The 27,558-nt window shown below is 55.3% G+C and overlaps 1 protein-coding gene across 1 annotated transcript in view; it reads right to left on the reverse strand.

The window, feature by feature from the left end:
- Positions 1-5,531: 5,531 nt before the first annotated feature.
- Positions 5,532-27,558, reverse strand: part of DOC2B (double C2 domain beta) — a 28,774-nt gene continuing 6,747 nt past the window's right edge. Inside the window, exons 2-9 of the mRNA XM_045526169.1 lie at positions 26,202-26,281; positions 21,574-21,648; positions 19,574-19,683; positions 19,306-19,432; positions 15,862-16,019; positions 10,322-10,403; positions 9,463-9,559; positions 5,532-8,923 (exon numbers count right to left, since the gene is read on the reverse strand). Coding sequence (XP_045382125.1) covers positions 8,787-8,923; positions 9,463-9,559; positions 10,322-10,403; positions 15,862-16,019; positions 19,306-19,432; positions 19,574-19,683; positions 21,574-21,648; positions 26,202-26,281 — 866 coding nt within the window. The 3' untranslated portion in view covers positions 5,532-8,786. The remainder of the gene's footprint in view (positions 8,924-9,462; positions 9,560-10,321; positions 10,404-15,861; positions 16,020-19,305; positions 19,433-19,573; positions 19,684-21,573; positions 21,649-26,201; positions 26,282-27,558) is intronic.

The raw sequence follows: 27,558 nt of genomic DNA on the forward strand, positions 1-27,558 counted from the left end.
TGTAGAAACATTGTTTTACCTATTCTGTCTAGATCTAGGATCATCTAGAGTCTATTTTGTGCATGGTGTGAGGGAGATGTTAAAATTTTTTCCATATGGATATTTAGTTGACCTAGTATGATTTATTGTTTCATGGGTCTATTTGTCCTAGTGCCAGTGCCACACGGTAGGTTTAAAATAACTCAATATCTGGTAATGTGAGTTTTCCAGGTTTGTTGGTCTTCAAGATTGCATTTTTTTGTTTTTTGGTTATTTATTTATTTATTTTTCTTTGAGGTGGGATCTTGCTATGTTGCCCAGCCTGGCCAGAACTCCTGGGCTCAAAGTGATCCTCCCTTCTTAGTCTCCTTAGTAGCTGGGATCACAGCACCTGGCTTGTATTGGTTATGCTTGCATATGCATATACATTTAAGAATCAATTTATCAATTTCAATAACAGGAACAACAAAAACCTGCTGGGATTTTGATTAGGACTTTATTGAATCTGTAAATCAATTTGGGGAGAATTACCATCTTTACACAATTTATGTCCTCTAACCCATGAACATAGTATAGCCCTCCATTTATTTAAATCTTTAATATTTTTCAGTAATGTTTTGTAGTTTTTATGTAGAATTCCGGTACCTCTTGTTGGATTTCATTTCTAGGCTTTGATTTTTGGTGTTATTTTAAATAGTATTTAATTTTCATTTTCAAAATATTGTAGAAATACTGATTATTGTATATTGTTTGTATTCAGTAACCTTGCTAAAATTCATTTATTCTAACAGTATGATGTAGGTTCTGAGGCAGGTGTTTTAGAGAATTATTTGACAATATATAAGTTTTAAATGCATGCACCGTTTGCTTATGTGTGTATGCTTACAAATATTTGCAAAGTATGTTTATTTCCACATTATAATAGTACATTAGAAATAATCTAAATGCCCATCAATCATAGTACATCCTTATGTATACTATGTTGCTGTTTAAGAAATGAGATAAACCATTTCTGCTAATATGGAAAGATATCTGCATATAATGTTAAATGAGAAAAAATAACATGCATAACATGTATTACCTTATGTGTGTAAAACAAAAAATATTTGTATGGGCACTTGTACATCCTTAGCACATTTCTGAAGGGTATACTTACAACCTTTTTTTCATTTTTTAAAAAACCACTTTATTGAGGTATAATTGACATTTAAAGTTCATATATATAATCTGTATAGTTTTATAAGTTTGGACATAGATGTACGCCTGTAAAACCATCATCACAATCAAGATAGTTAATACATCCTTCACCCTCAAAAGTTTCCTTGTTGTACTTTGTAATTTCTTTTCCCCTGTACATCTCTGGTCCCTCCTCCCTTCCTCCCTAAGCAACCACTAATGTGCTTTCTGTTATTTCATGTTAGTTTGCATTTTCTGGAGTTTTATATAATTGTAATCATACAGTATTTACTCTTTCTTTTTGCGGGAAGTGTGGTGTCTGGCTTCTTTAAGTCAGCATAATTGTTTTGTGATTCATCCATGCTGCATGTACCAATAGTTCATTCCTTTTATTGCTGAGAAGTATTCCATTGTATGGTAAACCACGATTTGTTTATTCACCTATTGATGGACATTTGGGTTGTTTCCAGCTTTTCATTACAAATAAAGCTCCTATGAATATTTGTGTACAAGTCTTTATATGGGCATATATTTCCTTTTGTTCGTGTGTGTGGATAAATAGGAATGGAATGACTAGATAGTATAGTAGGTGCATATTTAGCTTTTTAAGAAACTGTTAAACTATTTTACAAAGTGGTGCCATTTTACATTTTCACCAGCAGTGTATAAAAGCCTCTGTGTCTCCACGTCCTTTCCAGCACTTGGTATGGTTATTCTTTTAAATTTTTCCATTCTAGGTGCTTCGTGGTATCTTGTGCTTTTAATTTCTGTTTTCCTAATGACTAATGATGTTGAGCATCTTTTTCTGTGCTGTTTGCCATCTGTATATTTTCTTTGGTGCAGTATCTGTTCAAACAACAATATTTAGGCTGGGTGCAGTGGCTCATGGCGGTAATCCTAGCAACTTGGGAGGCCACGGCTGGAGGAATTTGAGGCCAGGAGTTTGAGAGCAGCCTGGGCAATTGTGAGACCCCCTCTCTACCAAAAAAAAAGAAAAAAAAAATTAGGTGTGATGATGACACATGCCTCTAGTCCCAGCTGTGTTTGGAAGGTTTGGGAGGCCGAGGCAGGAGTTTGAGGTTGCAGTGAGCTATGATTATGCCACTGGACTCTAGCCCAAGCAATGGAGTGAGACCCTGTCTCACAAAGGCAAAATAAAAACAAAAAGCCCAATATTTAGTCTTCTGGTCCATCAACAAGGTATATTTTTCCAACAATGCAATTGTCACATTTTCCCCTGAGTATTAGGGGAAATAGTTAATAATGTTTTATGTTATTGTGAATGCCTACTTTTTAAATTCCAAATTTTCATTTTGATTGTTAGTATAGAGAAATATGATTTATTTTTGTGCACTGATTTTGTACTCTGCAACCTTGCTAAACTGACTTATTAATTCTATCAGGCTTTTATCAGATTTTCTACATAGACAATCACATCTCTGAATGGAAACAGTTTAAATTCCCCCCTCCCCAATATGGAGACCTTTTATTTGTTTATCTTGTTCAATTGTATTGGCTGGAACCTCCAATACAATTTTGAATAGAAGTGGTAAGAACAGACATTCTTGTCTTGTTTCTCTTATCTGTAAAGTGAGGATAATAACAGTATTTATCTACCTCATACTGCATTGAGTAGTGGATTTATGTAAAGTACTTAAAACAAGGCCTAGCAAAGAGTAAGTGCTTGAACATTATTTGCTGTTGTAAATTGAAACAGTAAGGAAACAACCCTCCCAAACATAAAACAAGATTTCTTAGGGAAAACTTTTACAGTTGCCTAGAGATAAAATAGCTTTCCTGTTTTCAGGTAGACTAAAGTTTATAAAGCCGTCTTTTCTTGGATGATCAGAGCAATGATTGTGCCAGCCAGAAAAGACAGTCTTTGTTCACTCGTGCTCTGGGTTTTACCATGAGCCCATGCCTGAAAGTGCTGAAATATTAATAGCACCAACAGTTTTTCTTCTGTAGCACTAAGGACAGGGCAGAACAGTTTACATTTAACAGATCTTTAAGAAGGAATGAAGAACACTTGTAAGCAGGAGGGTAAAGATAAACATCTCTCTCTTAATTTCTTTAAAAATCTTATGACTGCTTAAAGCAAAAATTTTAAGAGTGTATTGTGGGGTTGATAACAAGTGCATCATACCTATGGCAGTTAATGTGTAGGATGCAGTGAGGAGGTGGTAAATGGATCTATTTGATTGCAAATTTGTTGCATTTTACTTGAAGTGATAAAATATTACTCTAAGTAGACCTTGAGAAGTTAAGGATATACACAGTAATACCGCAGGTAAGCACCAAAAAAAAAAAAAAAAAAAACAGGTATAGTTAAAAATCTGTAGATAAACAAAAATGGAATTCTAAAAATGTTCAGATAATCCAAAGGAAAGTAGGAAGGACAAGAGCCCTTGTGCCATCGAAATTTCTCAAGAAGAGAGTGAAAGCTCCATAAGATCTAATTTTTATATTTTTAGTTTTTAATTTTTTATGGCTTGAAATGTTTCTCAGTAGAGAGTTGATATTCAGAAGCAAATTCTCTGAGGCAAGATATGGAAACAACCTAAGTGTCCATCGACAGATAACTAGATAAAGAAAATGTGGGATACATACATACACACACTGGAATATTATTCAGCCATAAAAAAGAAGGCAATTCTGCCATTTGCAACAACATGATGAACCTGGAGGATATTATGCTTAGTGAAATAAGCCAGACACAGAAGGATATATGCTGTATGATCTCACTTATATGTGGACTTTAAAAGAGTCAAACTCAAAGAAACAGGGTAGAATGCCCGTTGCTGGGGAATGGGGATGGGAAATGGTGAGATGTTGATCAAAGGACACAAACAGGCCGGGCACGGTGGCTCACGCCTGTAATCCTAGCACTCTGGGAGGCCGAGGCGGGTGGATCGTTTGAGCTCAGGAGTTTGAGACCAGCCTGAGCAAGAGCAAGACCCTGTCTCTACTAAAAAGAGAAAGAAATTATATGGACAGCTAAACATATATATAGAAAAAATCAGCCAGGCATGGTGGCGCATGCCTGTAGTCCTAGCTACTCGGGAGGCTGAGCATGAGGCTTCCCCTCCTCTCATGCTGTCCCTTTCTCTGTTCAGGATGAGCCAGTGGGCCCTGGGGTCCTTCCTCCTCTTACAGAGTCTTCCAGAGCTAACTGAGCGCCTTTCAAATAACGCCGCGTCTGCAGCTTTCGTCCCCTTCCTTCAACAAATTCTTCCCAGAGGCCCACTGTGCTCTCAGCCCTGCTTGGGCCCTGGGGTTACAGGGGTAGATAGGATAGATGTGGTCCCTCCTCTCATGAAGCTCAGCAAGGACAGAAAGGACTAGACAAAGACACAAGATGGTTTTGGTGACAAATGCCATGATGAGGAGAAGCAGGTTGACGTGGGAGCAAGTGTCAGGGGGTGTCAGGCCTCCCAGAGCGGTGACACTGGAGTCGAGATCCAGCTGACCAGACTGCGTCAGAGCAGCAGGTGGGTTCTTTGTCACGAGAATTAAATGACACGATTCCACTGTGGTTCATGCAAGCAGGGGAGGGATGCACTGAAGAGTATCGGGTAGTTCAGAGACTGGGCGAAGCCAGAGCTCCGCCAGGGTCCCACCGCCACCGCTCTGGATACTGGACACCATTCAGGCCTTGAACCCTGGACCCTCAGGCACGTCCCCAACAGAGGGACCCTCAAACAGGGCCTGATCACCTGCCCCAGACCTGTAGGTTTGTTCCCTGCTGGGTGGGCTTTTAGACCCAAAGACGGCTCCCCACCTCATGCAGGTGAGAGCCATTGTCTTATAAAGTCCCATGTGACCTGGTCCCTTGTGCCCCTGCCCCTTGCCCCCCCCTGCTCTGGCCACATCAGCCTCCTGGCTGTTCCCAGTCATGCCAAGCCTGCCCCTGCCTCCAGGGCCTCGTCCCCAGTGTCCCTGTAACTCCCTCCCTCACCTGCTCCAGGTCTCGGCCAGGCAGCCACCAACCCTTGAGGCCCACCTGGTTCCTTTATGCCCATATTTTTTGTTTCTTGTCACCTTCCAACATATCACTGTTGTGTTCACTGTTTACTGAGGACCCACCTCAGGTGCCTGGATGGGCACCTGGTGTTGGGCGTGAACAGCCCTCAGCTGTGACAACATGTCGTGCTGGTCCTGGTGTGAGAAGCCTTAGGAGGCCTGAGTTTGAATCCTGATTCTGCCATGGACCAGCTGGGTGATTCTGCACCGGTGTTTTATCCTTTCTGAGCCTCAGTTTCCTCATCTGTAACTTGGGCGCCTACATCAATGGTGAAGAGTGAGATTGCGCGCTAAGTCTCAGTTGCCTTTGCCCCGCCCACCACATCTATTAAAATAGTCTCCCGAAGCCAATATCATCGCAATGTGACGTCTCCATTTACTTTGGATTATATGTCATTATAAATATTAACAAATAAGACTTAAAAAGGACACCTTCGGGTAGGTCAGACGAAAAATACAAAAAGTGTGTCGTGGGGCTGCAGTTTGAGGAGTTTCTGCAGCCGTCACATGGTAGCAAAACGGTGTTAAGCAGTGCGAGTCTGCGTGGACGACAGCCAGAGTCCATGCATCGGGAGGTTCCCTCGGCCGGGAAGGGACAAGGGGCAGGGCATGCACGGCCCCGCGGGCCGGGGTGCAGTTCCTCGCTCTCGCCACTGGAGGTCAGGCGGCCACCGCTTCAGGGCTGGAAGACGGGCCCGCCGGGGACTGGCGAGCGGCGGCGGGCGGGGCGGAGGCCAGGGCGGGAGGTGGACGCGGGCACCCGGCGACCCCCTTGGTACTGACACCTGACTTTGGAATGACGTTTTTTTTTTTTTTGGCATCAGATTTTCTGTCTTTGTGGGGCTGACAGACCAAAGATGCCCCTTTGGGGTCAAAGGCAGAGCCGATTCTGCAGCTTCTCAAAGCGCTTTTTCTTGAACAGAAATACATGGGGTCTAGAACGGTGCCAGGATCCCGGTGACGGTTCCGAGACTCCCTGGGGGGCCCCCTGCCCGAGCACCCACCCTGGCTGGCCAGAAGCCCCGCCTCCCGGCCTGACTGTCCCTGCGGTCAGCTTGGACCAGCTTCCTGCACCGCCCAGGGCAGCAGGGGGCCTGGGCTAGTGCTACGAGTCCTGGGTGGTTGTCCCGGCTGGGCCCTGAGCCCCTTCCACCACTGGGCCTCAGTTTCCCCATGCGTCTAATAAGGAAGGCATGCTAGGTGGGCTTGCAGCCACTTCTAGCACCGCCATTCAGCACTTCTGTGTCTTCAGAGAGCCTGAGTCTCCTCTCTAAATGAGCCCCTCCAAAAGCAAAGCTGAGATACCCAGAGCTCACCTAGACACCCTTTAAAAATAGGCCACTTCTCACCTTAGGCCCCCAGAGGCGCCCCGTTCTAGCTGGGTGGAGAAAAGAGGACCCTTGCCGCAGCCCCAGAGGGTTTTGGGGCCGGGGCGGGCACTTCTGGGGAAGCTTAAGTGGCATAGTCGGTTTCAAAGCCAGCTAGAGGAGAGGTGGCAGGATGGTGACAAGGACCCATGTCCCTACTATGCAGCAGCAGAGCTTACTGAGCCTCCACCTGGGTTCTCTGCTGAGCTTCCAGTAGCCCAGGACGGAAGCCACTGGGGAGCACTGAGCCCAGGCAGCCGGAGGACCTGGGTTTGGGTCGTGGCTCACCCCTCCCAGCTGCGTGGTCCTGGCAAACTACTCAGACCCTGAACCTCAGGCCCTGCTGTAACCAGGGGATGACAATTGAGCCCACCTCACGGGGTTGTGAGACTCATTGAGACAGCGCATGCAAAACCTTGACTCAGCACAGAGCCTCTCCAACGGTGGGGAGACTGAGGCTCCGTGAGCAGCAAAGGTGGCAGGTACCGTGTGGGGCTGGAGTCCTGCTTCCCCTGCAAGCTGGGAAAGGGCTGATGGGCACTTGGTGGGATTGCAATCATCACCTCGGGCCTCGGACGGAGATGTGCTTCGTGTCTGCAGCAGCAGGTCTAACCCTCGTGCCTGGGAGCCCTGCTGCTGGCGTGGGCAGGTGGGCAGCAGGCGGGGTGGGCCCAGCACCCACCTTGCCCTGAAGGGTGGTGTCCAGTGCGCTGGGCTGGGCCTGGGGTGGGTGCCAGGGGTCCTGGTTCCAGCTGTGCGAAGGCTGGAAGGCTCGGGCAGGCCAGCTTCCCCCTCTGGGCGTTTCCATCGTGCAGTGAGGGTTCAACACGCCAGGGCTCTGCGGCTTTGGAAAGCCTTGGTTCTGCATTCGTTCCTGAAGGCCCCTTGGTAGGCAGGGAACGTTTGGGGGCTTCAGGCCTGGGCCCCAAGATTCAGATACTCTCAGCCTTCTGGAGGCCTGATTTGGGGGAGCAGACAGGCCCCCCAGGCAGGTGTCTCTCTCTGTCTCTCTCAGCTCCTGGAGGGCAGAGCAGCCCCACAGCGCTGCAGAGACAAGGCCCTGAACTGCCACTCAGCACTCCTATCAGGGACATCCGGAGCTGCAGGAGGGCCAGGATGCCATGAGCCACCACCTGGAAGCCCACAATACTCAGCCTGAACCCAGGAGGGGCGGGGACGGGGAGAGTGAGGACAAGGAGGACTGTTTGCTTCTCCCCATGGCGAGGAACCCTTTGCTCCCCTCCATGGCGGCTGGCCAAGGGTGGCCTCCCTCCTCCAGGTCCTTCAGGAGAAGAAAGATCAAAGTGGGAGAGCTGGGTGTGAGGACTGAACTTGACCCTGCACCGGCATCAGTGTCTCCAGTGCCCGCTCCTGTCTGACAAACTCGGCCCCCAGAGAGAGGCCCTGAGTCCTGGGTCATCTCCAGGCCTTTGTAGACCACTCAGCTGCCTGGAATGTCCTTCCCCTTGTCCGCCTAGAAACTAGGAACCCCCACTCACCCTTCAAGGCCCCGAGGAAACACCACCTCCTCCAGGAAGCCTTCCCTACCCTCCCAGCAGGCAGCAGCATCCAGCGGCACTTGCACGGGCCAGGCTGGTCTTGGCATTTCTCGCCCCTTACCCCCTCCCACCCCCACTGTCATAGTTGGTTTCCGCTGCTCCCCTGGCTCCTGCGCCGCTGAGAGAAGCACTTGTCCATTTGTCCACGTTCGTCGGCAGGCTCTCGGCAGGCCACTTCCTCACACCTGAGCAGCCGTGCTGGCGAGGAAGGATGCGGCCAGCCTCCGTTTGGCCACATCTGGGGGTAACTGTTCTTCAGGGTGTGGTCCTCCACCTGCCCGCCTCTCGCCTCCGTTCCCGCTGCCCCCCAGGGCGCCCCTGCACTCCTGCTCTCGCCTGGGCCTTAATGCTGACCTCTAGGAGGGTCCTTGCCCTGGACGGCCCCATTCCCTCTGCCCAGGTGGGCGCTGAGGCCGAGGTCTGGTCCTCCCAGCGCCGGCCTCTCGGGCCCCAGAGGGCTGAGAGCAGGCCCAGCTCCCCGCCCTCCCTGTCCCTCGAGTGGCTGGGCCCTTCGTGCCCTCCAGGTGGGGGCTGCAGAGGTTCTGTGTCCAAGCGGGTGTCCTGGATCTCCCCCAACGAGGGGGCTGCAGCCCTCGGTGGCAGCTGAGGAAGCCCAGGGCCGGCCCATGCTGGGCCCAGGTGACGGCAGGGGCTGTGTGGCAGCGGCGGGCAGGGCGGGGCGTTAGTCGCTGAGCACGGCCCCCGGGAGCTCGCTGGTGAGCGTGTGCCAGCGCTCGATGCGCTTGTCCTTGTTCTTCAGGCAGTCGAACCAGTGCTTCAGGCGCTCGCCCTTGGCGTTGATGCCCAGAACCACGCCGCCTGCGGGGGGGACCGTGTGACAGTTATGTGACAATTGCCTCACTCCTGCAGCCAGGGGCTCGGGACCTGCTGGTGCTCCCTCCCGTTTCCGCGCTCCAAGCCTGATCTCCCCCTGCCCGCTGGCTGAGCGGGGGCAGTGTCTGACCTCCGTGCCACGCTCTGGCCTCTCCTGGGGCCCAGGGATCCTGCCCCTCCTCCACCCTGACCACAGCAGTGCTGGGGGCCAAGGAGGGGCGCTGGAAGAGGGCAGGGGGCCAGGGCAGGGCACTGTGCAGGGCCACCAGGCCCGCCAGGGCTCAGAGTCCAGCTGCTCCACCGCACCCTGCTGTGTGGCCCCCCCAGGCCTCACTCCCGCTCTGGGCCTGTCTCCTCCTCTCACAGGGGCCGGGCTGGGTAAGGCCTGAGCCCCTCACGTCTGGGGGCAGGTGGGTCCAGGGAGAGGCCGGGGGGAGGGGCTGTGGCCTGACTCAGGGCCGCTGCCCTGTGCTGAGCCCACGCCGGGCACAAGGCCGGACATTCTTCCCACGGTGCCCTCTTACCAATGAAATCGTTGGATTTTCCAATGTCGTAATCCCAGACGGTGACCTCCAGCGTCTTCTTGGCCAGGTCCCCGTGCTTAATCTCATACCAGAACTCCTGCCGGCCAGAAGGCCAGTGTCAGGGCCAACGCTGCCACGTGGCCTGGGACTCGCCGGGGACCAGGTGAGGGCGTGAATGAGGGAGGGAGGAAGGGATGGTGGGGAGCCGATGGGTGGATTCCCACGCATCTTGTGCACTTTCACCTGACCACCTGGCCAGGGTCCTTGGGGACGCTGTCCCCTCAACCCACTTGCTCCTTTGTCACTGAAGCTGCTCTCTCAAGGCCCCTGACTGCCAAATTCAGTGCACACTTAGCACTCCTTGTTGCCCTCGACCTTTCTTGGCTCTGGCTTTGCTGATTAGTCACTTCTTTGGGGAACCCGCTCTGCCACCAGCTTCCAGGACCCTCCAACACCTGGCGTCCCCCTCACGCTCTGGAAGCATCTCCTCGGCCTCCTCTGCCTGGTGTGGCTGCGGCTCTGCTCACAGCCCCTCCGCTCTTCTTACCCTCTGGTTTGTTGGGGGAACCCCAGGTCTGCACTTCTGGCTGCACCCCACCCACCCCGGGCTGGGGACCTGGGGAAAAATTAGCCTGGGAATCTCGAGCCCTCAGGCCCTGCACAGAGCTTCTCACCTTCCTCACGGCCCCTCCTCACCCCGTTACCCCAGCAGGAAGCAGCACTCCCCCGCCGCCGTCTCTGCACCCCTGTGTCCAGCACCCACAGTCCGGCAGCTGGGTCCACTGGGGGCTCTCCTGCCGGCCCCCCCCACCCCCTCCCCCGTGACCCTCCCAAGACCCAGCCCCTCCAGCCCTTGTACCTCGTTGAACTCCGGGTTCAGGGTTTTCTTCTTTACCGCAGTCTTGTGCTTGGATTTCTTGTCCACATCTGGCTTCAGGTATCTGGAATGGTATCAGAGGGACAGGCAGAGGGTGAGGAAAAGCTACAGGTACAGGTGGAGCCAGCAGAGCTTGGCAGAGCTTTTTGTCCCCGGAGAGAGATTCCTGGGCCTCCCACACCCCAATCATAGTCGGGTTCTCCCAGCACCACCGGGGAGGGTGAGGGACGGGCTGCGGCGGGAGGAGCGAGTGGCCCCCACTCACTTCTGTTCACTCACTCGTTCCTGAAGTTCGTGGGGCTCCCTCCACCCCCCTAGAAAAGAGGATTTTCCTTGTTTCTGGAAATATAATTTTCGAAAAGCTTATATCTCCCACCACAGAAATGTTTTTAGCAGAGTTGGTCCTTTGTTCAAGCCTTCTGTTTTTAAATAGCAGATTTACTGAGATATAATTCATATATCATAAAATCTATCTTTCTTTTTATGTATTTATTTTTTGAGACGGAGTGTCACTCTATTGCCCTGGCTAGAGTGCTGTGGCGTCAGCCTAGCTCACAGCAACCTCAGACTCCTGGGCTCAAACAGTCCTCCTGCCTCAGCCTCCCGAGTAGCTGGGACTACAGGCATGCGCCACCATGCCCGGCTAATTTTTTCTATATATATTTTTACCTGTCCACATAATTTCTTTCTGTTTTTAGTAGAGACGGGGTCTCGCTCTTGCTCAGGCTGGTCTCGAACTCCTGAGCTCAAGCGGTCCTCCCGACTCAGCATCCCAGAGTGCTAGGATTACAGGCGTGAGCCACCGCGCCCGGCCCAAATCTATCTTTCTAAAGTGCAAACTTCAGTGGTTTTTAGTATATTCCCAGAGTTGTGCAAGCATCACCGCTGGCGTGTTGGAGCTCTGAGGAGGGAAAGGCCGTCTGTGCAGCAGCAGGGAGCAGCTACGTGTTCTTCCCACCACAGGCACCAGCTCCTGAGACTCTGACACAGAACAGCTGTCTTCTTCCGAGGCTCAGAGCAGTGGAGTGACTTGCCCCTGGTCACACAGTGGGCAGGCACAGAGTGGGTGCCTGGAAGCCAGGCCCAGGCTCCTTTCTCTCCAACAAGGAGGTCACGTGCAGGCTGGAGAAGGGGACAGGAGGTTCCCAAACTCTCCTTTGCAGAACTCCTCACCCTGTCCCTGCACAGCCAATCGTGTGACAATTGCCTCACTCCTGCCTGAGCGTACCCTGGGGTGAGGACCACGCTGATCTTACCCACCACCAGCTCAGGCCCGGTACCGCGGGGCTCAGTGCACTCTGGGGCATGATGCCTGATTCCTAGAAGTGACATTCCCCGCCCAAAGGCACACCTGTCGCCAGCTTCTTACTTCGTTTTGCCAACTGCTTTCCAGAAAGGCTGCACAGCTGACACACGGTGCCCTTGACAAAGCTGAATACCATCACTTTAAAAAGCCTCGCTGGTTTGAAAGGCAGACAGTGGTGTCTCATTGTTGCTTTACTCTGCATTTTTAAAAATTGTGATTTTTATAACATAAATAATACTAGGTCATTATAGAAACACCAGAAAATACATATGGCCCAAAGCTGGGGGTAGGAGAGAGAAACGAAGAAAACCTGTTCGTAACAGCTTTATACAATCACCAAAAATTGGAAACGATCACGTGCCTTTCAACTGGTAAACTGACCAACAACAAAGCTGTGGTTTACCCAGCTGATGGAAGACTATTCAGCAACGAAAAAGACTAAACTACCGGTACATGCAGCCACGGGGGTGAGTCGCAAATGCATTATGTGGTGCAAAAGAAGCCGGACTCGCACGGCAACCTACTGTCCGACTGGCTTCATATGTAAGTCTGCAAAGGGCGACACTGCTGGGACAGAGAACAGGTCAGTCGTTGCCTGGGGCTGGGGCGATGGGAATATTCCGCATCTCAACTGTGGGGGTGGCAACAGGACTGTACACCTTGGTCAAACTTCGAACAGGGAGAAACTTACTGTATGCAAATGACACACGTTGAGTACCCTTCATGTGAAATGTTTGGGACCGGAAGTGTTTTGGATTTTGGAATTTTTGGGATTTCGAAATGCATGTTATACTTACTGGTTGAGCACCCCAAATCTGAAATCTGAAATGCTGAAGTGCTCCAATGAGCATTTCCTTTGAGGATCATGTTGGTGCTTGAAAAGTTTCGGATTTTGAAATTTCAGATTAGGGATATTCAGTCTGTACCTCAATAAACCTAACTATGATAAAAAAATTGAGAAGTCCCTTAAACCTACCACCCAGACAGAGTGGGTATCTTCAGTTATGAGTTTCGTGTGCCTGTTGGCCATATTATTGGTGTTTTGTTTTCTGCGAACTGTCCTCTGCCTGTTTTGCATCAGGGTGATGCGTTGTTGGTCAGGAGTGTCCCACCTCTGCCTGTGGAAGCCCCTCGAGGGAAGGTTGTTCTGGGATCTCTGTGCCCTCAGCCTGGACAACTTGTGTCCATCTGGCAACTCCTCCCTTGGGCACCAGGCTTCCAAGACAGGCATCCTCTGAATTGTCCCAGCCTCTGTCCGTGCTGTTTTCTCTGTCTTTGAAAGGCCAGGCTGAACTAGCCTGTGGGTCGGGGATGGGACATGGCTGCAGGGGTCCAGCCACGCCCACACCAGCCACCTGTGGCAGGCAGGAGCCCCAGGTGCAGTGACAGGCCCTGCCGGGGCTGCCCTCTGCCTGCCCGAGGGAGTCGGCTGGACTCTCTGTTGCACCAGGGAAGATGCTGCTTTCTGGGCAACCCAGCAGGGGACCCTGGAATTTCTGTCAACCTGGCAGGTGGGCATTGAACTTGATTTAAAACGTTCACACCATTTTGCCTTCAGATCGTGCCTTTCTGTAAGAGCGATGGAGGAGCACAGGCAGAGGTGAAAGCACCCCTGCTTGCCACCCTCCCTCCCCTGAGACTACTTTCGAGAACACCAGCTCGGCTTAAGAAATAAATGCTCATAAACAGTGTCCCCCTGTCGGTGCAGTTCTGTGGCTTGCTTTTCGGCTCGCGTGTTTGGCTGGGCTGTCCATGTTAATTCATCTAGTTCTAATTTATTTGTTTTAACTGCATAGTGCTGCACGATACGTATATGCCACATTTTATTAATCTCTTCCCCTGCTGACGGACATTCGCCTGTTTCCAGGATATCGCTGTTATAAGCAATGCTGCAAAAAATAGCTTCCCACTGTGCACAGGGTTCTAGGGTCCACACCTGGAAGGAAAATAACGTGGCCACGGGGCGCACGCATTTTCCGCCTCCATTGGGTAGTGTCAACTTTCCCTCCAACGGTTATTAAGAGGCTCCTGAGTGTCTTCTAAACATTTCCAGGTTCCCCTCACACTCATGGCTCTAATCTGCTGCGATACTTTGTTCTGCTAATTGTTGAGGCTGGGGCCCAATTCATTGTCTTCCACAGGGAAAAGCAACACTTCTGGCACCATTTTTGGGAGTCTGACTTCCCGCAAAGATGCAGGTTCCTGCTCCGCCCAGGCCCTGCTCCTGCGGCCTGGTGTGATCAGCTTTTTTAAAAAAATAACAGCTTTATTGAGATATAATTCACATACTGTACAACGCACCCTTTTAAAGCATACAGTTCAGTGGGTTTTAGTATATTCACAGGGTTGTGCAACCATCACCACAATCACTTTTAGGGCATTTTCATCTCCCCAGAAAGGAAGCCAGGACCCTTCAGCAGCCACTCCCCTGTCCTCCCAACCCTCCCCAGCCTTGGCAACCACTGATCCACCTTCCCCTCACGTGGCCTGTTGTGTCTGCAGTGTAAGCTACGGTCACCACGCGGCCCGGTGTTTTCAAGGCTCATGCACGTTGTAGGTGGTCTCGGTGCCGCATCCTTTTTATGGCTGAACACTAGCCCACGGCGCGGCTAGACCACGCTGTGCATGTCCATTCATCAGCAGAGGGACACTTGGGTAGTTTCCACTTTGGGTTATTGTCAATAATGTTGCTATGAACATTCCTGTATGAGTTTCAGTGTGGACTTGTGTTTTTTATTACTCTCGGGTGTATACCCAGGAGTGGAATTGCCAGGTCAAATGGTAACTCTGTGTTTAACTTTCTGAGGAACTGCCAACTGCTTTCCAGACTGGCTGCACCTCTTTTTCATATATATTTAGAGTGTTGCCCAGGATGGCGTGCAGTGGTGATCATAGCTTACACTGCAGCCTCAAACTCCTGGGCTCAAGAGATTTTCCTGCCTCAGCCTCCTGAGTAGCTGGGACTACAGGTGCATGCCATGACACCCGGCTAATTTTTTAAAAAATTTTTTGTGGAGACGGGGTCTCACTCACTGTCTTGCTCAGGCTGGTCTCGAACTCCTAGACTCAAGCTATCCTCCTGTCTCGGCCTCCCAACGTGCCAGGATTACAGGTATGAGCCATCGTACCTGGCCCTTTTTTCTTTTTTAGAGCCAGGGTCTTGTTATACCTCCCAGGCTGGGTCACAGTTCCTGGCCTTGAGCGATCCTCCCACCTCTGCCTCTGAGTAGCTGCTACTACAAGTGTGAGCCACTGTGCCTGGCTTATGGCTGGGCCATTTTTGTCATATGATTTTTAAAGTGACAGAAATATGACTGTGTCCAGTGGGAATGGTGCCCCAGAGCTGTGCCACAGGAGCCTGGCCTCCCTGTGCTGCCAAGATGTCCCCAGTGTCCCCACGGCCTCAGTCACCTGGGTCCTCAGGTGCCCTCCAGCCAGGCCCATTCCTGCTTCTGTATCTTAACTCCTCTGTCCCCCTCCCCGACAACCTCCACCTCCTTTCTGCTGAGCCAATCCCTCCCCAAGCCCAACCCTCCCAGGACTGTCCCCGTGAACTCAGACTCACATCCACCCTGTGTGTGAGGAGCCCCAAGCACTAAAGGTGGTCACCGGGCACCTGTGCCACCTCTCTCCACAGGGCTACCAGCTCCTGCCTGCCCTGTGGAGCTCAGAGCACACCTGGCCTGGCCGGGCTCACAGGTTCACAGCTCTGGGGCCCAGGTCACTCTGGCACAGCCCCCCAAGTTAGTGTCTCTCCCCAGGGCCACCACCAGCTGCCATCAGTAGGACTAGGGGACCCTTATCTGCACTGCGGCCCCAGCACAGGGCCGGGCACCCGTGGGCAGTGCCTAGGTTCTGGTGGGCTCCATTGCTGGGTCTCCCAGCCTCCTGGCTACCCCGGCAAGGGCCCCGCCTCCTCCCACCTGCTCATGACCCCTCCTGGGCCCTGGGGTCACAGAGGGGCTGGGACATGGCATCGGGAGGTAATCATTCTCTATCTGTGTGACTCTGGGAAGCCACTCAGCTTCTCTGGGCCTCAGTTTCCCTATCTGTGAAATGGGCTGGCCATACCTAGCTCCCGAGTTACACCGAAGTAGCACACAAGGGCACAGCCCCCGTGGACACAGCGCCGGCTGCCCCTCAGCGCTCCCCGGGTGCTGCCAGCCTGGACCAGTGGTCCGGCCGCACAGCCCTCCGTCCTGGGAGGCGCACTCACGTTTTCACGTAGGGGTCCGAGTAGCCGTTGGCGTCCATGGCGGCCAGGTGTGCGCAGCGCACGATGCCCACCAGCAGGCCCTGCTTCTGCGAGCTGTACTTGAGGGAGATGAGGATGCGGCCCCGCTCCTCCAGCGACTTGTCTTCCGTCTTGTCCACCTGTTGGCAGAGCAGTCATGCGGGGGTCCTCGCCTGCTCCCACCGAGGCCGCCTCCCCCGTGCTGAGCCTGCCCACCTGCCGCTGCCCCCGTCGGCCTTGTAGGGCTGGGGTCACCACCATGTCCCGACAGGCTTTCTGCTGGTCCCTCCCCTCCCGAGGGCTCTGCCTGGGGTGGAGTCTGACCCCAAACCCCCGGCCAGCCCAGGGGTCGCAAGCTGCCACTCGAGGGCCAAACCAGGCCTGACGCCTGGCCGGGTGTGGACCGTGAGCTAAGAGTGGTTCTGACCTTTCTGAATAGCAGGAAAAACCAAAATGAAAAGCAGTATTTCGTGACACGTGAAAACTGTACGGAATTCAAACCTCAGTGCCCACTCAGTCACGTCCTGTCTACAGTGGCTCTCGTGCTGGTGACTGAGTTCTGCTCTGTCCCCCCCACAGCCTGGCCCGACCTCCTCCCCAGTTGCTGGGCTCTGAGGCCGCGTCACACCTCTTTGCCTTTGCCCGAGCTGCACTGCGGCTCGGTGCCCTCCTCTGCATCCTCGCATCAATTCCTGGTCCTTCTGGGACCGGGCTCAGCTCAGGCGGCACCAGCCTGGGGGGCCTCCCTGGCCCTCCACGGTCGGCTGTCCCTGCTCTGTGCTCTCTCCATCCACAGCACGGTGTGGCCACCTGCTGCCCAGGCGTCTGCCCCTAGCCTCTAAGTTCCTTGAAGACAAGACTCCGTCTATGTCATTTTTAAACCACCAGGGCTGGGTGAGGCTCTGGCACTTGTCCCGATGACGGTCAGAATGGACACACAGATGGTCCCTCTGCGTTCAGCCTCGTGCCAGCAACTCCCGCCTGGGGGGATTCAGAGAAAGGCCAAAAGGTCTGCCCTGGCCAAGTGGGGCCTAGTGGGAGGTAAGGAGGTACCCTGAGGCCCCAGACCCCCAAAGGTGCTTCCTGGAGCCTCTCAGAGAGCTGGAGGTAGCCCCCTTTGGGAGAACCCAGAAGACAGAACTTGGACACATTCCCAACACCAGGGAAGCTGGGAGCAGGTGGGGAAGCCGCCCACTCCCCTCCAGTGGCCACCAGTGCCTGCCTCTGGGATCAGACCTCAACTCCAGGCCTCTACGTCTGGCCTCCCCACCCTACACCAGCCTGATGTGTCTCCATTCCTTGCCCTCCTGAGACCACCCTTGTCTTCCTTCTGGCTGTTGCACACCTGGAACCCCCTCTCCCATGCCCTCTGCCCACTCACACACCCAGCTTGAGTCCCATGTCCCTGAGGGCCCCTCCTACGCCTCTCTGCCAGGCTCCTCTCCAGTGAAGTCCCAGGCACACCCCTTTGCCCACGGCTGCTCTGCCTGGCACTAAACTGAGTCCCCATGTGGTCACATCTAAACCTCTCTGGAGATGAGACTCCTGGGAGGTGAAGGAAGGGAGGGAGGACACACACATGACCCATGGGGCCACCTTTCCCCAATTCCCATGATCAGAGCAGACATGGTTAATTAATCCCAGCATTCACCCTGAGCTCAAATGCAGCCTCAGCATCCTTCTCAACACAGTGCCCAGGTGGCTGGTAGCAGTGGGTCAGGCTGGGCGTGTGAGATTTAACTATCTGCCACTCTGTGATAGGGCTCTGTGTGTGAGTGTGTCACTAAGCTGTGGCCCTCGTGCCAGTTTGTGTGTTATGTGAAAATTAAATAATATAAATGAGCAGGGATTTTTTTTAGCATTTTTTTCAGGGATTGGATTTTTTTAAAGAGTTGGGGGGTCTTGCTATGTTGCCCAGGTTGGTTTCAAACTCTTGGGCTCAAACAGTCCTCTTGCCTCAGCCTCCTAAGCAGCTGGGACTACAGGCGTGAGCCACGGTGCCCAGTGCAGGGGTGGGATATCATACTTTGGGTTGTTTCGAATGAAGACCGTTGGGCATTGTTCAGTATTTACTTAGGGCCAAGCATGTTTACGGACTGTAAAAGACACACCAAATTGCGTCTTTACTGCCAGACAGGTTGTCCTAAACTGCACTCCTGTGGTCACTGTGTGTCCCAGAACTGCACCAATGAGCTCGTAGCAAATCCAGGCAAGGCTCAGCGATGCCCTGATCATGCCCACGCACAGGCACGCACATGCTCTTCCAAACACACACTCATGCATGCAGACACACACATGCACACAGACACGCACTCACACATAGGCTCCTACACACAATTCACATGTGTGCATGCACACACACACGCATACACAGGCAGGCTCGCACCCACACGCTCACACCCACACAGCTGTGTGTTTATGCTGGTGATCAAAACTCAGCAACACAACTACAGAAGGGGCTGATGTCACCTTTCCTAAGTGACATGGATCATTTGCAAAAACTGGGTTACCTGTGGTTAGTGACTAATAATAAAACAGAAAAGGTTATATCCATCCCAGGAACATCTATGAGTGGGAGAGAATGTGACAAGGGAATGAAATTTGATCAAGTTATGCAAAAAGACAGAGCTGGGTGGGGCTCACACAGATTCCGGCAGGAAGCGTCGGCCGCTGGCTAACTTGCTGCTGGGGCTCGACTTGGGCTAAGCTCGCTGAGAATCCACGTCCAGAGGCCGAGACCCCAGCGGCTGAGCACACTGGGGACGGCCACTGGGCTTTGTCTCCAGAGCTCTCCCCTTGCTCAGGCCTCCCGGGGATAACATGCTGCGGAGGGGACTGGGCCTCTGTCCTGAGCACAGGGCAAACGAGGGCCCAGCGTTTCTCTTGACCTGGGTCCCGGGGCACTGGGGATTGCTGGCCAGCCCCTCCCGGCCCTCCTGAGCCAGGTGAAGGCCGCAGAGAGAAGGGAGGGCGGGGAGCCGTGGGACAGACAGACCAAGACTCTGGGCGCAGCTGTTGCAGCCTGCCAGGAGGTAAAATCTGTTCCGACATAATTTCCAAACAATTGCAATTTCTAGGAAAGAATTATCCTCTGTCTCCTCTGGGGGCCTCGCAGGCACCTCGAGTCTAACCTGCTCCAGTTGCGCTCCAGAGCGCCCCGTCCTCCAGAGCCCTGTCCAGGTCCTTGCAGTGCAGTGACGGCCGCCCTGTCCTCCAGGAGCTCAGGCCCCAAACCCGGGGACTGCCCACTCCCTTGCCCAGTGCCCGACCTGCCACCCCGCACATCCTGTAGAGGATCGAGCCTGGTCTCTGGGCCTCCAGCAGGCAGGAAGCACCAGCCAGGCACACACAGGCCTCCCGGAGCCCTCCCAGCCCCGAGCTCACGGGGGCCTGCAGGGCTGCGGCTGGAGGGGCCCCGCCACTCACCGGCAGCTGCTTCTCCAGGCAGATGCTGAACGTCTTGGTGTGGTTGGGTTTCAGCTTCTTCAGGGGCACCCGCGTCTCCCCGATGAACTCGTTGTGGCGGAATTTGTCCTCATCGCACACGGAGATCCTGCGGGCAAGAGGCACGGCCACGCCTCAGACGCTGCCCTGGGCGCCCCGATTTGCTTCCGCAACCCGAGGGGCTGCGCAGGTGGTGGGGGGCGTTCACGGGCAGGCCGGGCGGGGAGCGGGCGGCCGAGGCCTCACCTACCGCAGGGTCTTGCGGATCATGTCTTCGTCCGTGATCCCGTAGTAAGTGAGGGTCTCGTTCCACGTGGGGTTCAGGGTGTTACGGAGGGTTTTTGTTCTGAGCTTGTTTGCCTGGGGAAATAAAAAAATGACCTTACTAGCATTGAAGCGTATGAAAGACGGAGTCACAGCCCCCAGAGAAGGCCATGTCCCAGTCCCTGGAACCCACGAGTGACCACTTTATCTGACGCGGCAGAGGGGTGCTGAGGTTGCAGATGGAGTGAAGGTTCTCAGGCAGCCAACTCTAAACCAGCGACAGTGTCCTACAGTATGGGTGGGCCGATGCAGTCACAGGGGTCCTTACAAGTGGAAGAGGGGGCAGGAGCAGAGAGTCAGGGGGAGATGTGACTAAGGAAGAACCCAGAGAGATGTGACGTGGCTGGCTTTGAAGAAGGAGGAAGGGGCCGTGAGCCAAGGAACGCGGGCGGCCTCTGGGAGCTGGAGAGGGCTGGGAAACACTGTTCCTCAGGCTCCAGAAGGAATGTGCGACACCTTGAGTCTTAGCCCAGTGAAACCTGTGTTGGATTTTTAGCCTGCACACGGTAAGATACTCAGTGTGCTGTTTCAGGCCACTAAGTTGTGGTCATCTGCCGCAGCAGCCCTGGGAAGCTACAGTGGGAGTGTGGACGCCTCCAGGCCCCTGGTGGGCTGGGGGGTGTCTGCAGGCGGCGTGGGAGCCAGGCTGCCGGGAGCCTGGCTGTGGAGCCGGATTCTCCCCTCGCACGGGAACACTGCCTGCACGCCTTGCTCCGTGCTTCCGTGGGTCTTGGTCCTCGTGCCAGGGACCTGTCCTGCCCCACCGGACTCTGGGCTCTGTGTCTGATTCACTCTGATGTCTGCCACACCTGGTCAGACAGCCCGGGATTCCGGTCCCAGCTCTGTGCGTCCAGCAGGTACTGAGCCACTGTGAGTGTCAGGTCCCCGACTGCAGAAAGGGCAGAGGATGATACCTCCCCCCCTCTCTCACTGTTTTCGGGAGCCTGGTTACAAGGAGACTGCTCGTTATAAAACGCTGCCCTCTGTCAGCGAGTCCCCGGCGGGGTGGGGGTCCCCGCAACCCGGCCGCCAGGTACTGCCCACTCTAGGTGCCCTGGTCACACTCACCCTTGGCCCTCACATCCCTGAGCCTCACCTGCAACGTGAGGACACTGAGGCCCGAGTGGGGAGCCGGCGGACTCTCCAGGCGTCGGTGGTGGGGCACCGCTGTCCCTCCCCCGCCCCGCCTTCCTGACAGGAGGAGGAACAGCCCCTTCTGGGGAGCCCAGCCCTGCACACGTAGGCCCCAAGTCAGCTCAGGCTCTGCCCCGTGAAAGTAAAAATAAAACAACACTGAGCTGTAAGACACAGGTGAGAACGTCTAGTCTTCTGATTCTCCAGGGCTGAAGGTCACCTCGATGCTTGTGTCTAACGGCAGTGTTCCCTGTCTTTTCCCAGATGCACCTGCTGTGCTAGTGCCGTAAGTATGTGTGTGGGCTGCCTGTTGGGTCATCCGGCATGGAAATGAGGGCCCTGTGGTCAAATAAACTGGGCAGACACTGCCCACTCTGTCCCCCTTATGAAGAGTCATGGAACAGACCATTCCCAGCAACACATTAAAGGCTCTGATAAGTCGTGCAGTAAAGGAAGCTGTTTAACAATGTTTCCCAATGTTATTTGACCACAGAGCCCCTTTTTGCACAGAATTTTAACCTCCAGCTGAGAATGCTTCTTAGAAACTGTCAGCCTGGAAATTCTCTGGGAGGCAGGGGGTTTCCGCAGCACAGCAGGTGGGAATGCTGATTCCTGAGGCCCCTGGGAGGGCCCGGAGGGGGTGGGGCTGCCTGGGTGCTCTGTGTGGAGGTGAATGGCTGAGGTCCCATCGGTTGCTTGGGCTCTGAGGGGCTGTGGGTGAGCAGTGGGCCTCCCTGGGCACCCCAAGCCCATCCCCGGCAGGCACAGTGGTGGGCAGGCCTGAGCCCTCACCTTACTGGCTCCTGGCAGCAGGTGCAGCTTGACGTAGGGGTCCGCCAGCCCGTTGTGGTCCATCGGCTTCAGGCCCTGAGCAGGGGAGAACAGCAAAGGGTGTGAACTGGAAATATTTGAACGGTGCCCTGGGTCAGCAGAGGTCCCTGTCCCCTGGGTCTCCTGGCTGGGCCCATTCATGGCCCTCTTCACAGAAGCCCCCGGCCCCACCCCCAGATGGGAGGAGTGAGGATGGCTCAGTGCAGGTGCAATCTCCCCCCCAACCCAAACCTCCTGGCCCAGAGCAGCTGTCATGGGTGTCTTTAAAAGGACAGTATTTTCTTTCTGTTCTTCTTATCTTTGAGGCCAGGTGACTCACCTTCCTCTGGACAAGCCCTCGATACCCTGCTGTACTCTGGCGCTCCCCGCTGCCCGACTCCCCTCCCCTGTTTTCCAACATGGCCTCCTGCGTGGCAACTTCCCCCACAGACCCTAAATCCACGACACCCTCTGTCCGTGCATCCACTCGCTCCCCTGCGTGGCCCAGGGAATGTATCCAAGGCCCCAGGAGATTGTGTGGGACCAGGCCCCGTCTCTCTGGATTTGCCACGGCTCCAGCCAGGCCACAGAGGCCACACAAGCCGATGGCCGAGTGGGGACCTCCACAAGATGGCAGCCCTCGCCAACTCTGCTTCCAGTCCCTTCCGAAAGCCCAGCCACGTGTGCACAGCCAGGCACCAAATGGGACCGTAAACAGGTAGGGGCTTAGCTGACCTCTGCAGGCTCTTGTTTGTGAAAATTGCGTTTTTTTCCTTCTGAGATGGCGCCTAGGGACGTAGGGAGGCAGCGGTGGCATCTGTAGGGCGGAAACGGCAGCCCCAGGACACAAGTCAAAGATGAATTGAAAGGCGGGGAGGCAGCTTGGCCCAGACCAGGCCCACCTCCGAGGGAGCCTGAGGGTCGTCTCCCAGGCCCCCTCCACCCCAGGTTTGGGGGCCAGGCTGGCTGGGGTTCGGGCCCCAGCCCCTGTACTTACTAGCTGGGGATGTGGATGAGTCACTTTGTGCCCTAAGCCTCAGCTTTATCATCTGTGAAAGGGGTTCATAGTTGCGACTTGCTGGGTCCGGGTGGAGTGAGGGAGGTAACTCAGGTGTGCGCCTGGCAGGGGCGCCTGCTCCTCCCGCCACACGCCAGGCCCCTGCGCAGATGCCAGGGACGTCGCTGAGGGCAGACAGGGCCGCCCGAGCTGTGCCCTGCACTGCGGGGCCGGCTCTAGGACAGGCCTCGGCTCGGGGCCCTGTGTGCGCCACCAGGCTGCCTTTCCGAGCCCAGCTCCTGCATCCCGGCCTCCTGCCATCTCCCACCAAGTGCCCGGAGCGCAGAGTTACCCTGCGGAACCTGGTGGCCCAGCCGAGCGGGGGGTGTCTCAATGCTTGTGTTTTTTTTTTTTTTTTTTTTTTTTTGAGACAGAGTCTCGCTGTGTTGCCCTGGCTAGAGTGCCGTGGCGTCAGCCTAGCTCACAGCAACCTCACACTCCTGGGCTTAAGCGATCCTACTGCCTCAGCCTCCCAAGTAGCTGGGACTACAGGCATGTGCCACCATGCCCGGCTAATTTTTTTTTGCTATATATATTTTTAGTTGGCCAGATAATTTCTTTCTATTTTTAATAGAGACGGGGTCTCACTCAGGCTGGTCTCGAACTCCTGACCTCGAGCGATCCACCCGCCTCGGCCTCCCAGAGTGCTAGGATTACAGGCGTGAGCCACCGCGCCCGGCCCAATGCTTGTGTTTTATTTTTACAATTCTTGTATGTTTTTTGTCATAGCTGAAAATGTTTTCACTGGGTCACATTTCCTGACACATTTCACTCACAAATCTCTGGGCCACCAGAGGTTCTGGCATGTTTATCCAGAACACAGTGGCTCTGGTGGTCCCCACTCTATACCCTGGGATGCCCAAGGGGCCTGGGGAGGGGCAGAGGGGCGCTGCCAGGCTGGGAGGGGACAGACAACGGCTCTGTTCCCAGGTCTGTGATGGGGCCCCTGCTGCCCCCTCTCTGCCCTGCCAGCAGGTCCCTGAGTACCCTGCATGGCCACACACTTGGCCAGAAGCAGAATGGGCCAGCGGGCACTGCCTAAAGGTCACAAAACTGGTCTGCCACTAACTTCTGTGCCCAGAGAGGCAGCTTCCCCGGCCCTGGCCCAGGCTTTCCACCGCAGCCGCCTCGGGGCGTGAGGCCGGGCCTGCACCGCCTCCCTGTGGGGCTGTCCTGTCATTGAGTCTGTCCTGACTGTCACAGGAGGGGGAGGCTGGGAGCTGTTACGGGGGTCCCTGGGCAGACCTTCCCCAGGGGATTGAGTCTTCAAGAGACGAACGTGGACCCCATGGCAGGGGCTGGGCTCACGGGAAGGACGGCAGGGGAAGCCCTGAGGGGTCCTGGCTGCTGTTGGCACTGAGGGGACAGATGGGGGGGAGCTCTGGCTTTGAGAGGGGAGCCTCTCCCCCAAACTCTGGCCCTTGCCCCTCCTTGGGCCTCTCAGGGGCTGTTGCTGGTGACAGTGCTGAGGAGAGGCGCTTTCTATCACTCAGCCTTAAAAAGGAAGAGAATTCTGACGCCTGCTGCAACACCAGGACTCTTGAAGACATTCTGCTCAGTGAAGTGAGCCAGTCACAAAAGGACGAACACTGCGTGATTCCATTTCTAGGAAGTACCCAGAGCAGTCAAGTTTGCACCCACAGAAAGGAGAAGGGTGGTTGCCAGGGCCTGGGGAGCCGTTGTTTAGCGGGGACAGACTTTCAGTTTGGCAAGGTGAAGAGGGTTCTGGAGATCGGCTACACAACACGGTGCATGTACTGAACACCATGGAACCGGACACTCACAGATGGTTAAGAAGGTGAATGTTATGTTTGCGTATTTTACCAGAACAACAAAAACCACAACAGAGCCTCCCAGGACACTCCTTGGACGGGTGTGCCCGGCAGTGTGCGGGCGGGTTCGTGCCACCCGGCACCGACAGCAGTGGGTACTGAGCGCTGACGAGTGCCAGGTGCCACGTGTTAACTCATTTAAAGCTCACAACACCCACGGAGAGTGGGGATGACTGACCCTGTTTACAGATGGGCAAACTGAGACTGACCCTTACCCATAGGGTGGGTGGCCAAGCGAGGGTGGAGCCCCAGGGTGTCCCCAGAACCCTGAGAGGCCTGTATCAGCCCTGATCCAACTCCCCCTGCCCTGGGCTCCTCCCCGCACCCCAGCCCAGAGCCCCACCTCCACCTGGGCCCGTGCCGCCTCCTTTCCTGCAGAACTGGATTCACACAGAGAAGGCATGAGAGCGGGGGTGCCACCCCCAGCCTCCCACCCCCTCCTGATGCCTGAGGGATGCACCCCTAAGTGGACGCACACTTGCATGTGTGCACACACAGATACACACACTTGCAGCCAGGTAGGGAGGGTGGGCACACGTCACAGGGAGGGGCCCTGGTGTCCGGGGAGGAGAAGGGGTGGGCTCTAGCTAGAGTGGCCTGGCAGCCGGTGACATTCCCGGTGCCCAAGCCTGCACAACGTCTACAAAGCTTGACTGAGGGACAGGAGGGGTCTACCCAGGCCCTGCAGCCTGCCTGGCCTCCACCTTGGCACAGCTGGGCGCGCCCTAAGTCACAGCCTGGGCAGTTCCTGGAGGGAGGGGAGGGCTGGGGATGGGGTGTGCGGATCTCTAGGAGCCCAACCAAGGCCCTGGGCCCAACACACAGAGTACTCGCACCTGCCGTGGCAGTGTGGTAGCCCAGGCTGGGCTGGGAGACGCCTGCACTGGCACCAGGCAGCCTGTCACCTGGGTGGTCCCAGAGCTAAGGGCAACCCCTCAGCTGGCAGGGTGGGAGGGAGGGGCAGAGGGGGGCCTGCAGGCTGGGGAGGCTGGGGGTGGGCCTGGGCCAGGCAGCTCTGTGGAAAGCCCCTCGGTTGGAGCCTGGCTGGCTCAGGCCTGTCCCTGCCCTACTACGGGGCTCTACCGGCCACGCAGGCCCTTACCTTGCGGGAGAACATCAGCTTTGGCACCTTCCTCCCAGAGGGAGCCACGTGGTGGGGGGACAAGGGAACAGGACAGTTGAGAACACAGAGCTGACACATGCTGGCTCCAGGGGCAGAGCCACAGGGTAGCACCTGGGGCCTGGCCGGGCCACAGTGGGGTCCACAGACACCTACGACCCCAGCCCAGACAGTGAGGCTCGGGGGCCTTTCGGGTTCAGGCCCTGACATGCCGGAAGATCAATCCCTTGGATGCCACAGGAGAACTCCAGGCCTCAGCGTCCCACCCTGTCTCCCTCGGCCTGCAGGACAGACATGTCACCTCCCCGCCTCTTTCCTCTCTCAGCCGCCCCTGCCCAGGCTGCGAGGGCCTCGGTCCCGGCCTTCGTCCTCCCGCTGCTTCCGTTACTTTGCCTCGTTCTACTCCTTCCCCCCAACACCTGACTGCACAAGGCTTTTTGGGGGCGTGGGCAGCCTATCCGGGTTAGGCAAGAACTCCCTCCTGCACCCCACACGGCACAGACGCCAGGAAGCCCGGTCGGGAAATGGGGGGAGGGCTGGCCTCCTCGCCCCCGGCCCTTCCCTGGGGACCCTGGAGCAGGAGGGCGGCGGGCGGGCCTACCTTGGCCTTGCTGATGGTGCAGTGGAGGGCGTTGCTCTCCTGGTCGTAGAGCAGGCTGAAGTCCAGCGTGCCCAGGGCGGCTGCGGACAGACAAGGGGACAGGTCACGCGTCAGCTGCAGCGTGGAGAACCATCCCCTACCCATGTGGCCAGATGAGCCTGCCCCGGTCCCCAGGGCGACTGCCACCAATGGAGCACCTACTGTATGCCAATCCCTCTGCCATCGTCCCTACCCCACCCAACCCCGGAAAGTGACGACATTTTTCCCATGGGGAGCTGAGGCTCAGCGAGGCTGGGGACGTCACCCCAGTCACCTGAGGCTGCCCACGTGAACCAGGCGCCAGCTAAAGGAGTTCCTGGCCTCCTTGTGCAACGGCCAGTCTGGGCTCCATGCCTCAGTTTCCCTCGCCTGGGAAATGCCTCGAGGATTGCATGAGAAGGCAGAGGAGACGGGGCTTTGAGAGGCGCAGGCCCCGCCACGCAGACCAGCTGACCGACCCTCCTGCCCCCCTGGCAGCATGTGGGACGCGGGCTCCTCAGTCTCTCTGGCCCCTTGGGGGCCCTGGGCTGGCTGCAAGGAGCCAGCTGGGTCCTCACACGGCTGCCCCCACGTCTCTCAAAGGCAGCCGCAGTCCCCAAGGCCCAGGCAGAAGGTGCAGCAATAGCCAGTGCAGCCGCCCCCCTGGGACAATCACACACAGCAGCTGTGGCCTTCCGTGCAGAAGTGGCTCCCAGCACGAAGGCCGAGGTGATGGGGAGGGACAGTCCTTGGGGGCAGGCCCCACACAGCAAGACGCACATGCACAGATGTCTTCAGAAGCCCAGCTGCTGGGCTGGTTAATTAGTGTTTCATTCATTTAATACTTACCTAGTGTTTACAAGATGTCAAGTCTAGGGTTGAAGATACCCAGAAGGTAGGGTCCCCTGCACAGCTTAATGCAAGGAACATATGGAAAGAACTGGCACAATAGAGTCTGGTGAGCTAGGAGCTGTGGGGAGCCCAAGGAGGGATGCCTGGTCCCCCTGTGAATTGAGACTATCAGGGAGGGCTTCCTGGAGGAGGGGATGTTTCACCTGAGCCACGAGGGATCAGTAGGACTTGGCCAGGGGCATGGTGGGGCTGGGGACATTCCAACCACCTGCCAACTGGCAAGTGGGGGCTTAGTGGCCGGAGTGACGCAGGGGTGAGGGAGGGGACACACATGACTGTGTTCTTCAGGCCAGGGGTTTCAGCAACACCCCCAGTGTGGATCTAGATCAAATTATGGCTGTTGGCCAAATCCAACCACGCCCATCTGTTTATATCATGTGCTGCCACCGCAGAGGCAGAGCTGGGGACATGCAGCACAGGCCACGTG

This window comes from Lemur catta, chromosome 15 (genome assembly GCF_020740605.2).
Source record: "Lemur catta isolate mLemCat1 chromosome 15, mLemCat1.pri, whole genome shotgun sequence".
In the NCBI taxonomy this organism is placed as follows: domain Eukaryota; kingdom Metazoa; phylum Chordata; class Mammalia; order Primates; family Lemuridae; genus Lemur; species Lemur catta.